Source organism: Falco punctatus, assembly GCF_963210335.1.
Source record: "Falco punctatus genome assembly, chromosome: 6".
NCBI classification, from domain to species: Eukaryota; Metazoa; Chordata; class Aves; order Falconiformes; family Falconidae; genus Falco; species Falco punctatus.
The window spans coordinates 540675-553426 of record NC_137585.1 but is presented as its reverse complement, the minus strand read 5'-3'; the positions used below and the strand labels follow the sequence as shown (position 1 = coordinate 553426).

Genomic DNA, 12752 nt, shown 5'->3' with positions numbered 1-12752 from the left:
GAAACCTCAAAGCATTTACTGGATCAATTTGCAAGGAGTTATTAAAGATCTCCCCCCAAACTGGCAAGAGAACAAGAGTAGGTTTCATGTCTTTGAAGTGTAGAAGCATTGACGCTTACCACAAAGGAGTTCCACAAGCAGTGACCAAGACAGCACCACGCTTAAAACCATAAACATCAAGCACAAACACTTTGAGTAGCAACAGTTAGGGCAAAGCACGCAAACTGGCTGCTTCCTCCCAGCGTGGTGCAGGCGGGTGCAAGAACTCACCTCCCCGTGACGCATCACGCAGACTACAGCCTTGCTGCACTGCGACGCAGCCTTCCACTGCTTCCCATGAGAGCTACTCTTCAGGCACGGAAAAGCAGGAAACTGAACGGTTTGAAAAGGAGACAATGGTGGACAGAGAAAGGCCATTCTCAGACGCCTCGTCTTCAGGGGCTTGGGGGAACAGCAGTTCTGCATTCCCTACACGGCATTCTCTCTACCACATGAGTTCTCACAGATAGCTGAAGAAATACAGCAGACACATGTGGAAAACCCCCACATTTTATTGAATGCAAACAGTGGTTGGACAGTGTAGATATTAAGAAGGTTTGTTCAGTTTGAGAGTTCCTAGTCCAGGAGTGGGGCTCAGTGCAGTAACACTTGGAGCCAGACAGTACATCGCAGTTAGACTGCAGCTCTTGCTGACAGCAGGGGCAGGATCCCTACTGGAACAGGAAGGCGTTCCTCAGCCTGCTGCATCCTCGTCCACGCACTGAGACGCCTCCTCACCATGTGCTGCCCGTCCTTATGATGGCCTTTATTTGTAAACATGCATTCTTTGGACTGCTTTGCTACGCCGGTGCCCAGCCTGGCTGCCCAGAAACCACACTGGGAAATGACTCATTTTGGGGAGAGGAAAAAGGATTTTTTTAAAACAAGTTTTCAAATTCAGGAACAGAGTAGGATTCCAAACATTGCCAGTTTAATCTGGCCAAGGAACAAAAAGTGACAGGACAGTTAGCCAGTAAAATCCATTAGAGACAGAAAAGCTATAGGAGGTTTGCTTCTTCCAGCAATTATACAGATTCCCAATATGTTCTACCTCCACACTCGAAGCCAGGAGAGAGGGAGGGGGCAGGGGAAGACATCCTGACAATGTGGCGGCACCAGAAATAAAATAAGATCAGACAGAAGCGGTGCCGAGACGGAGGCTCCCACTTTGTAAGGTCAAATCGGTCAAATCGTCCTTCTCGGCTCTGTGGAACAGGCGAGCGCTCAGCCCACCCCAGCACCTGCCACCGGGTCAGTCTTGCTGCTTCCACCAGGTGCTGGTGGAGATCTGGGCTTTCTCCTCCCAAGCCCTGCAGGAGCAGTGGGGCTGCACCCACCCATCTCTCTGTAGCCCCTGGCCTGGCATAGCCCCCGGCCAGGCAGTGGTGACAGGCCTTTCCCAGTGGGTGCACAGGGCCGAGGCTGGGGGCGGCGGGTGAATCCTACTTGAGTAAAGAGGTGCGCTAGCATAGTCTCCGTCGGTAGCAACCTGCCTTGGCAGGCAGAGGGATAGGACGACGGTGGGGAGGGGAAGAGTACTGAGCGCAGGGGTCTTTAAGGGTATGCCCACTCCAAGCTCCTCAGCGTGTCGTTTTGGCACGAATGGTGTGACATTTGATGCACAGCACGTGCCCATCCAGTGGAAAGCACCCATTCTCATCTGCTTCAATGGACAAGGGTTTCCCACAGTCCTAAGCAGGGAAAGAAAAAGAGGGAGGGAGCTCGACGACAGCCAGCAGCAGGATAAATGCATTCAAGGATGTAAGAAGTGCCCCGCTGGGTCAGGGTACCAGCTCGCAGCCTGCCGCTCTGTCTCCGATGATGCTAATGGGAGATGCTATTCTGAGGAAAGAGCAAGCCCCCTCTGTGATCCTGGCATGTTCCCCCGGTACACACAGCTGCCATATTAGGGATGTCAGAGGCTACAGACCTGCAGAATCCTTGTTCATGGACCTGTGGCCAGTGAAATGTCTAATCTTTTCCTGAACCTGCTTCAGGAATGCTCCAGATGCATGCAAAGCCACCCTGCTGTTTGGTCAGGATAGACAACAAAGGTGCCCAAGTCACTGGTGATGGGCACAGGAGGGATGTGAAGAGTGGGACCACAGGCTTACCTCACACTTGTAACATTTCATGTGGAAATTCTTCTCCAATGCCACCACACGCACCGTCTCATCCTTTCCAGGCTCTGGCATGATAGGCTCGCTGCAGACCGAGCAGCGCGGAGCATACTTCCTGCAACACGCAAAAACATGGAGGAGATCATCGTGGTGACATCCAACGCAAGGTCCTCACTGCCGTACAGTAGTATTAGCAGCAGAGGAATAACAAATCACAAAGAAGTCTAGGTGGGAAAAGACCTTAACTGCTACAAGGCACACTGCTGACTCATCGCTCACTTCATGTCCTGGGGCAACCCGAGCTCACATTGCACCAAGTTTCAAGAGGTGGGAGGTAACCTGCCTTCCTCCAGACACCCCACCACACCTGTGTGCTCCCTACCTGTGGTAGTCGTCCACACAGTGAGGCTGGTTGGCCTGGTCCACGATAAAAGAGGCCCCCTCAAGAGGCGTATGGCACATCACGCAGGTGAAGCATTGGGGATGGTACGAGTTACCGGTGGCCTTCAGCATCCGGTCTGTGATGGTCTGTTTGCAGACGCTGCACTTTTCCAAGGTCCCCTGAGCCCAAAGGAAACAAATAAAACACGTTAATCTGATCTCCCACCCCTGGGAGACTACACCGCAGCCAGGCAAGATGCAAGGAGGAAGGGAAAGCAAGAGAGGACAACCACAGCAAGCTCAGCTCCCCCCAGCAGCTTTCAGCCCCGTGACTCACAGCATAGCAGTCCTCACAGAAGGGCTTCTCATCCACATTGTAGAACTGCTGCCCCTGCAGCTGCTTCTCACATTTGAAGCAGGTGAAGCATTCCACGTGGAAGAGGCAGTCCAGGGCCCTCACAGCTGGCTGGGTTCTTGACAGGGGCTTCCTGCAGAAGCCACAGAGCTCTGCCAGTGGAAGAATAAAGGGATCAGGAGAGATGGAAACCCACCACAGTCTTAGCCCTACTGCTGTCCATTGCGGGAACACACCAGAAATAGCAGACTCCGCTGAGGGCGGATGCTCCATATCCTTCATTAGTTTCTGGGTCAACATCTCCAGCTCTTCTACCTCCTTCATGGTGAGACAGGAATTTCCCCTAGGTGGATCTGCACTGGAGCCTGTGGGTCTATGCTGCAGGAAGAGGAAACGTTCAGTGCCAAAGGACACGCAGAGACAGACCCCTTCTCACTGTCCCTAATAAATCTACTTGTCTCACCTTTACTTGTCCTCTTTGGAGCAATCTGCCACCCACCATACTTGCCCCTTTCCACCTTTACATGAAATCCTATCCCTCTCCACCACTGTCTCTAGTTACATCTCTCTTTCAGATCCGCAACAGCCTCCCCAGGCCCAGGACAGACCCTCCCTCCTCATCCTCCAGCTTCACAGCTGGTGACGCTGTGCCTGCCCAAAGCCACGGGTCCCACAGCTCTGCCCCGTACCTTGTCCTTGGTGGCAGCAGGTTGTTCTGTTGGATGTGGCTTCTCCTGGACTTGGGGTCTCTCCCTCTGCTGGGCATAGGTGAAATTGGGAGGCTGTGGCCGAGAGGAGAGCCCTGAAGGTGGAGGGACTGTGAAGTGGGTCTGAATGGAGGTAGGGTACCTGGCAGGGTTTGAGGGAGCCACAGGGACACTGGCACCTGACTTGGACCCAGGCTTGGGAGAGCCAGCAACAGAGGGTGGGGTGAATTTAAGGGAAGGCTGAGCAGGAGGGAGGGAAGGGGGTGGAGGGACTGGTGCTAAGGGCTCCTTGCGTTGCTGTGGGGCTGCCCATGGGGTTGGGTTGGGGGTCAGATCCACTCCAGGGGGCTTGGAAGATAAGCTTCCACTTGGCTTTGGAGTGAACTTGGAAGGAATGGAATGAGGAGTATCTCTGGGTGCAGATGGTATTTCCACATGGGCTTTTGGGGCCGATGGTTTCTCCAGAGAACCTGTGGACCCTGCAGGTATCTGTAAAAGGAAGCAGCAGAGAGAAACAGGCAGTTATCAGCGAGGTGGAACAGAAAATACACTGTCTACAGCAGTAACTCAGCAGCTATCCCAGGCCCACAACTTAAAGAGTTCCCACACCGTTACGCATTTAGCGCTCCTGCCAAGTGGCCACATCTATGCTTTCTGGTCCTTCATGTACACTTCGGCACTACATCTCTATCCAGAGATTTTCATCTTTAGCAGCACCCTTCTCAATACCTCTGTTCAGCAAACCAGACATCTCTCCTTCCACCTGTGCCATTCTGGAATGCTCACCCGGGATTTGAAGGGATCATTCTTCTCCATGTTATCCAACATTACGGACAGTGAGTCAATCTCAAGATCAATGCTGCTCATCTTGCCACGTACCTACACCACCATCCATGAGGAAAGAGGGAGCAGAGCACATTACAGGAACAGCCAGAGAACCAGGTGCATCCCCTTACAATAGCAGATTTTGACACTTCGGACTGTGGTACAGATCTGCTCCTTGCTTTGAGCAGGTAGCAAGCTGGTGAGGATGAACAGGGCACAGTCTCCAAAGTCTACAAACAGTAGGAAAACGCACAGAAACTCGCGGACAGGTTTAGGTGGGAAAAGACATCTGAAGGTCTCAGTGCAGCACGCTGCTCAAAGCGGGGCTAGCTCCCAAGCTAGACCAGGTTGCTCAGGGCCTTGTCCAGGTCATTACTGAACATCCCCAAGGATGCGGATTCCCCAGCCTCTCTGGGCACCTGTGCCAGTGCTGAGCCACCCTTGGAGAGGAAGAGCAGAATTTTCTTTTGTCCAACAGCAATTTCCCTTGCCGCAACTCTTGTCCATCGTCTCTTGTTCTTCTGTGCCCCAGTAAGAAGTACCTGTCTTCTCTCCATCCCTCCTTTAGGTATTGCACACTCCAGTTAGATCCCTGCCTTGGCCTCATCTTCTGCAGGCTGAACAAACTCAGCTCTCGCATCACGGGCTCCAACCCCCAAGGGTCGCTATCACCCTTTGCTGGACTGCATCTAGTTTGGGGTTCCTCTGGGGTTATTATACTGGGGAGCCCAACCGGAAACAGTCCTCCAAGATGCAGCCTCACCAGCACCGCAGAGAGGAATAATCACTGTCCTTGTCCTGCTGGCTATGCTCACCAATGCAGCCCAGCAGGGGGTTGGCCTTTAGCGCCTCGAGGGTGCAGTGCTGGCTCACACTCAATTCACCATCCACCAGGAACCCCCCAGGTCCTTCATCTGCAAAGCTGCAGCCTGGCCACCTGACCTAACCTGTGCTGGTCCATGGGGTGGTGGCATTTTTCTGCTCTCCCAGATCTCTGGGCTTCCCGCTGCGGAGTTCGGAGAGCAGCAAGAAGCTGTCGCAGCTCACAGAGCATCACAAGAAACCGTACTTCCCTTGACCTCACTCACCTGTGGGGTAGGCACCTTGCTCACAGGTCCTTCATCAAACATCGGTGGAGGAGGAGGAGGAGGTGGAGAAGGAAAAACTTCTTCTGGGGCTGGTGGAAAAGGCTCTTCAAAGGGGGGTGGGGGTGGGGGAAAAGCACAGTTTGAGGAGAAACTTGCCTCCTCTCCAGGCGGGGGAGGAGGTGGCAGCGGCAGCTCTATGGGGAAGAATGAGAATAAAAGCAAGTTTGGATAATTTCTTACTCTTAGCCAGCAAAAACCCCGGGAGGTTTGTGGTCCTGAAGGCATTACAGCAAATAGCTCCCCAGCAGTCACCCAGGGGACACCCAGCACCCATCGAGGACAACTGAACTTCACAGGCTGGCTTTCACCTTGCTCAAAGCTATTTGCCATCATATAAAGTTTCCTTAGTAGCTACTGCAATTAGTGTCTGGGAATAGTCATTGCCTAATTGCAAAACACGTCTTACTGTGCCCTTTCCCACTCCTCCCCTCATTCTTTGGTCCCTACCATACCATATGCTCCTCCTGCCAGTAACCGACTCAGACTGCAGAATACAGAGCAGCGTTAGCAGGAATGCCAGCGGTCAACCCAGGACCCTGAGAAGCCTGCATTCTTACAGGAAAATAAGCTGGCACCTCGCCACTGGCTAGTAAGCACTACAAGGGACAAGTGGGGGGAAAAAAGCAAGTCAGATACGCATACCTCTTATGCGTATGAGGAATCTCTGAAACTGCTTTATTTTTCCAGGAGATGAAAACAGCTTTTCTTTTGGAGGCGACGATGTCCCCATACCTGACACAGACTACGATGTGAGAAATTTTCCAGAACCCTCTGAAGCAGGCTGAAAAGCACCAAAGCACCTCAATCTCCCAGAAGAAAACCCCACTGCTTCCACCTATGCGTATTTGCCAAAGATGTGGAACAGGCAAAAAGAGACATTTTCTGCTACAACGCACTCAAACGTGAATCCTTTTCCCTTCGCCATGTATGGGTGACATTGCCCTCTTCACATCCAAGCAGGTAGGAACACTGACAACAAGGAGGCAGAGCTTCCACATCCCTTCTTCTGGGCACCCACCTCTCTTCCTAGCTAGCCCCAACCAGCAGCAGGGTGTAACACCAGGTTTTTCACTCCTGCTACTCCACATGCAACTTAACAGCAGCGTTTGAATTGTCTCATCTTTATATCCAGCCGCTGCCAGCAGACTTTCTAAGGGCTTCTCATTGGTAACCTAAGTGACACAATACTGAAAGGACACAATTCAGAAAATGAAAGCCAATTTCTTATCAGCCAGCAGAATGCACACTGGCACGCAGCACCTCTTCTAAGCCTCCTTGTGCCACAGAAATTCTGCTCGGGGTGGGGGGATAATACTAGGCTGGTATTTTTTCTTTTAAACTACAGTTTAGGATCAAGTTTGTACACACTTGCCTTTTGGTTTATTAAAATGATGAAGAATATTGCAGAAGCAAAACCCTGATCTGCTGTCACATTATTTCAGATGCACTAAAAGCCCATGTTATGAATTATTCACACAAACAAAAGAGTTTGCCGCTAAGTTACTATACCAGATTTACAGAATGGTCAATACTAAACGTAACATTCCTACAGCAACAGTAACTGAGCCATCCTGCCATTTGAGACAAAGAGACCAATTGCTACGGCTGTTTGTTTGGGGAGGGTACAAGAAAGGGAGAGAAGGATTAAGAAACGCATCGGAGAAGGATCAGGTGCATTTCTGTCATGACTTAAGTGTTGGTGGTGGCTCATCTGCACTTCAGATGTCTGCTGGCAGCCCTCACCTGATGGCAACGCAGCAGCTCAAGCTAAACAGTTCTTTTGCTCACCTTTCTGTCAAGTTAGTTCCTCCATAATAAGCTTTATAAGGAAGGGAGAAGTGGAGCAAGAAACACCCAGTGCTTCACTCGCATGGGATATTGAAAACTAAGTTTTAACATCCAGCTGTCTACTTTTGTGATTCAGTTATTTGTGTCAGTTTGAGACTTTCTGACAGACACATCCACACAACTATAGCAGAAAATCATAAAGCCTACGATGAGACCTTGGATTACAGACACAAGATTCCAGCCAGCAGCACAGAGAAAAGGGTCACCAGTTAGCTGGTACAGTTCTAGGAGAGAGAAGCACCAACAGGTCCTTGTGACCTGAGAAATGGAAAAAATGGCTTAGTAACTCGTCTCCTCTGAGCACAGGACCAGCCTTCCTACCATCAGGCCAGCCGCCCACTAACAGCATGCTAAACTAGAAAGCGTAAGTGTTGCATGGTCTATGCGAGATGGTGAAAGGAAAGAAACATAAACCAGCAGGCTGCATTATCTGAACATGCGTGTCCCAGCTGAGGTGCGCCCTGGGGGAGTCCTGTGGTAAGTCGCAGCATCAAGCATCAGCAAGAGGTCCCTAGGGAAATGTCTGGTGGCCCCACGCTCATCAATTCCAACTAGGGGGTCACACAGCAAGGAACCTTCTGCCTCTTAAGAGGACACAAAACCAACCAGCCAACCAAAAAATTAAACAAAAAAACCACTCCACCACCACACAGGATATAAAAGAAATATTTAAAAGCAAGAAAAAGAAAACCACACTAAAACAAGAAGTCACTCTACACAGGAAAACACACCCAACCCAAACCACTAGGAAGAGGTGTAAAACTCTACAAGCCACACGAACTCTAAGCCTCCCTTCCTGTTTATGACAGCTTCCACCATTTTTTCATGAGGTTACTTCTTCCTCCTCATCTCCAGCAGCAAAGATGGCAACTGCAGAGTCCACGAGAAGGATCTCTACAGTCAGAGACAACCAAGTTGAGCAGAGATCAAACAAGAAGGGGAACAGCATGATTCATCATCATCAGGGTCAATTTCCCTGCATCATGTTTGCTCTCAGACACGCTGGCCAGAAACTGCCTGCAGTTACACAACTATGCACTCAGGGATTTCGATGAGAAATCCACTGCATTCCTCCAGCACCAGTGCAGTGCAGGATTGCCTTCCCACCTCCTTTACGAGTGGAGATACTACGTACTTTGAGATCTCTTTACAATTGTTTTATCTCTTGTGGAACCTGCCAGCCCCTACAGCGAGTGCATCAGTCACCAAGGGTGGTTAGGCTCCTGCTCTTGTGCTCAGCCCTGTCATGGACCTCGTGCCCTGAGCCTGGAAACGCGCACCCCACCCCCACCCCCCACCCCCACCTACCTTCTGCCGGCAGGGACTGGGACGGAATCTCGCCCACCTTCCCCATCTGCGCACGCTGGGCACCAGCGCCGGGAGGTGGGGGCAGCGATGACTCCAACGCACCCCCAGCCTTGAAGGGGTTCACCTTGGGCTTAGGGGCGACCACGGGTGCAAACTTTTTCTGCGGATTGTAGAAGGCAGGCGTGGAAATGTTGATGCTGACTGTGGATGTCATGCGGGTCCCCGGGGCGCCTTGGGAGGCCATCTTCTCAGCGCCTGGCAGGGGAGAAAAGGGAGGAAACCTGCATGAAGCCAGTGGAAACTGGCAGAGAGGAACACGGGGGACAGGGGCATTTGAAGCCCGGCCAGGGGCTGAGGCACCCGAGCTGAGCGCAGCGTGTGCCCAGGGGTCCCAGGGACAGAAGCCGCAGCAGGCGGCCAGCGGGGGCCAGCGGGGCCGTGTCGCGGCGCTGGTGACAAGGGGGCTCCGGCCGCAGCCAAAGTGAGCCGGGCCGCGGCAGCGCCCCGCAACAGGGCACGGCACCGCGCCGCCCCCCGCCGCCACAGCCAGGCCCTGCGCCCGAAGGGGCCCGCACGCCACCCCCCCACACCTGTCCGACGGTGCCACCCCGGCCCCCGGCCGGTGACCGCCCCGGTAACGTCGCCGGCCCCTCCGCACCTCCCACCCCCCACCCCTCACCTCGGGCCCTGCGCGCCGGGGCAGCGGGGCGGCAGAGGCAGGACGGCGGGGCGGGCCGGGAGCCCCCCCGCTCCGCCGCCGTCCCCCGCTGTCCCCCCCTCGGCTGCGCTGCCGCCCCCCGGCAGGAAGCGCTGCCGGCCACCGCCCCCCGCCCCGCCCCCGCCAGGAAGCGCTGCCGGCCGCCCCCCGCCGGCTCCGCCTCCCCCGGGGCGCCACCTCCCCCCCGGTGCCGCCCCCCAGCCCATCCCGCTGGGCATGGAGGGGTGCGGGCAGCACGGCGGCAGCGGCCCCGCACGGTCAGCCCGGGGGGGGTGAGCATTCCCCGCGGCCTGCAGGCACGGAACGGGGCACCCCCGGTCCCGCAGGCCAGGCCAGACGCCGCAGCCGCGCCGGAAGCCCCCGGAGCCAGGCGCTTTGTTGCGAAGCCCAGCACGGCCGTGGGGCTGCCACCTCCCCGCACTATGTGCGGCTGCTCACACACACACTCCCCCCCGCAGTGCTGCTGCTCACACACACCCCACCCCCCCAGTGCTGCTGCTCACACGCACACACACAGTGCTGCTTCCGCCAGCACAGGGGCTCGGTGCCAGCAGCTCAAGCTGGCAGGCTCATGTCGGTGCCCCCCGGTGCTGCCAGGCCCTCTCGCTGGGACAATAAGAGCAGCTGGGACAGGCAGCCCTGGGTGCCACAAACACTGCCGATGCCAGCTCGCCCATGACTGCTGCCAAGACCCCATGCCCCCACGCCCCTGCTCCAAGTGCTCCCTTGGTCGAGTGCAGTAGAGTGCGGCACCGTGACCTGTGACAGCCTCCCCAGGTCACAGGCGTGTGACAGGGACAAGCGTTCGGCCCACGCTGCTTGTGCTGTGCCCCTCTGCGCAGGGCAGACGAGCTGCCTGCGCTCTGACAAACACCACGGGGTGCCAGAGCCAGCCGCAGCCACCGAGCCGCACTGAGCATCTCCCACGCAGCCAGCACAGGAAGGGCTGAGGCAGAGGAGTAAGGAGCAGGCTCTGTCCTCAGCCCCTCAGACCTGCCAGTCCGAGTCCCCCCAGCCTGCTGCTTCCCATCGAGCTACAGAAGCTCCGGCCTTTCCTTAGGGACTTCTGCTCCTGTTACACTCCGGTGTAACGAACCACTTGGTAGCAGCTCTACTAGAACTGATGGCAGCCACTTCTACCAGAACTGACAGTGCTGCTCACAGCAGAACATGCCTGCGATGTCACTTCTGATCACGATCTGCACCGGGGTTGGGCAGCGCAGTCTCGGGACATCAGCTGCCACGCAGAAAAGCGCTAGCATTGCTGCAGCTGCTGCTCTCCCCTGAGCCCAGTGGCCTGCTTCCCGCCATGCTGCCACACTCGAGGCCCTTGCTGCTCAGGGTGCCTCCATCCAACAGCTGCCCCTGCTCATCCTCACGCCTCTGCAGCGGTGTGTCCCCCTGACCCAGCGGGCCGGGGGAGGCTGGCCATGCGGGGCCAAGCATCCCCCCCCAGCCCTGAGCACTACCAACGCCACTGAAGCCACACCAGGAACACCAGGCTCAGACAAGTACCGTGGTGGTTTGCACAGGCTGTTGGAGAGGAAGTGTCCTGCCAGCCGACCTAATCACAAACCCTCCTTGCCGTCACATTTCCCCTGAGGGCAGACATTTTTCTGCCTGCTGTAACACTATTTAAGATGACTCAAGCAGAGCTATGAAGAAAGATGTCCCCAAAGGACACGGTCAGGATCATTAGCTGCCTCATACGCTGCTTCTCTCCAACAGAGAGCAAAAAAGCAAGCGGTCTGAAGCAAGCAACACCCCCTCAGCAGCAGGGTCACCTCCCAGAAGGTCCCATGGTGGCTCTGCCACCTCTTGCGCACCCAGATGACCCTCAGTTCTTTGACCCCAAGGCAGCACTTCCAAAGGCTCTGCTCCTTTCCTGGGGTGGCATGAGGAGGAGGAACTCGAGGAAGCAGTGAGCTAAGCGCTGTTCACCACCTCGGTGCGCAGTGAGCAGCTCGGCTCCAGCCAGGTAGCCCCCCACCACTGACACCCAGTGTCGGTACTTCCCCGTCTGCAGCTTCCTCCCCACGGAGGGGGTCGGAAGGGGAACTCCAGCAAAAAACTGAGAATACGAAAGCAACAGATCAAACAGACTTAGAAGTATTTTCATCCTCCCCTACATACCAACCCCAGGAAGTTCTCCCAGGCTGGCCTAAAGGTACAGAACTTCAAAGAGAGCAAAGTCCTGCGGCTGGGGAGGCTGCGGGGCAGAGCCGCGAGCAGCGGGGGGAGGGGGGGAAGGGGGGGGGGAAGGGGGGGGAGAAGGGGGGGGAAGGGGGGGGGGAAGGGGGGGAGAAGGGGGGGGAAGGGGGGGGAAGGGGGGGGAAGGGGGGGGAAGGGGGGGGAAGGGGGGGGAAGGGGGGGGGAAGGGGGGGGGAAGGGGGGGGAAGGGGGGGGGGAAGGGGGGGGCGGGGCGGCAGAGCCGCAACCTTCTTGCACGTACGCGGGGCTCGCCTGGCCTCCTCCCGGGGGGGCGGGCAGATGGACAACTCCGAAAAGCGATGCAAACGGAATTAAAACGTTAGAAAGTTCTACGGCTTTGCAAGCACTTGCGTCTTCTCATTCTCAGGGCACTCCCAGAGAGACTGAAGCTCCTAAAGCAAATTTCAGGCACAAAGAGCCCCCCGCCCCCCCGCACATCTGGGGAGGGCTCCCTAGGTGTCTCGCCCATCCGTGCGCACACAAAAGAGCGTCTGTCCCGAGACAAACCGGGCAACATCCCCCGCTCCCGTGCGCCTGCGTCTCACCGCGGGGCGAACAGCTCACTAGATCCACGCTCCCCCACGAGCCTCTCCCGTGCGAAACGGCAGGACCCCCCCTCCGGCCCACGACTCGAGCCCGGGCAGGGCGAGCCGCGGGGAGCCCACAGCCCGGCTGCAAGCGCAGAGACTCACCGGAGGGCCGGGGCGCCCCCGGGCTGCGGAGCGGGGCCGCGGAGCGCTGTGCCGGCGGGCGGGCGGGCAGGCGAGCAACGGCGGCGCGCGGGAGCGGCCGGGCCCCGCCGGCTCGCGAAAAGGCCTCGCCCAGGCAAAGTTGTTTGACCATAAAAGGAGCGCGGCTGCGCGAGCGGCTGAGCTCACCCGCGGGGGAATGCAGCGGGGGCTGGGGGGGCTGTCGGCTGTGGGGGGGGCTGCCGGCTGTGGGGGGGTGAGGGGGGCCTGGGGGGGCTGCCGGCTGTGGGGGGGGCTGCCGGCTGTGGGGGGGTGAGGGGGGCCTGGGGGGGCTGCCGGCTGTGGGGGGGTGAGGGGGGCCTGGGGGGGCTGCCGGCTGTGGGGGGGTGAGGGGGGGCTGGGG

At 56.6% G+C, this 12752-nt stretch overlaps 1 protein-coding gene across 5 annotated transcripts; it reads right to left on the bottom strand.

Moving 5' to 3' along the window:
- Nucleotides 1–533: 533 nt before the first annotated feature.
- ZYX (zyxin) lies at nt 534–12518 on the bottom strand. 5 transcript variants are annotated; one of them, XM_080391349.1, is made up of 10 exons: nt 12353–12518; nt 8732–8986; nt 5516–5709; nt 4389–4481; nt 3585–4091; nt 3132–3273; nt 2878–3047; nt 2542–2720; nt 2154–2274; nt 534–1730 (listed from the first exon to the last, which is right to left on the bottom strand). In XM_080391349.1, the coding sequence occupies exons 1-10, from the start codon at nt 12501–12503 to the stop codon at nt 1620–1622; spliced, it is 1923 nt and encodes a 640-aa protein (XP_080247475.1). In that variant the 5' UTR covers nt 12504–12518; the 3' UTR covers nt 534–1619. The 5 variants fall into 5 exon arrangements, with proteins under 5 accessions (XP_080247475.1, XP_080247477.1, XP_080247476.1 ...); XM_080391351.1 differs by lacking the exon at nt 12353–12518 and adding an exon at nt 12206–12322; XM_080391350.1 differs by lacking the exon at nt 12353–12518 and adding an exon at nt 11583–11673.
- Between the last annotated feature and the right edge of the window lie 234 nt (nt 12519–12752).

Excerpts from the sequence above, each read along its gene's own strand:
- ZYX (XM_080391347.1), bottom strand. The coding sequence starts at position 9,729 with ATGCTCACCCCCCCCGGGCTGACCGTGCGGGGCCGCTGCCGCCGTGCT. Across the intron at positions 3,274-3,584 it reads CTGCTGCCACCAAGGACAAG|CATAGACCCACAGGCTCCAG; the intron begins GTACGGGGCAGA and ends CTCTTCCTGCAG. Across the intron at positions 2,275-2,541 it reads TGTGTGGACGACTACCACAG|GAAGTATGCTCCGCGCTGCT; the intron begins GTAGGGAGCACA and ends TGCGTGTTGCAG.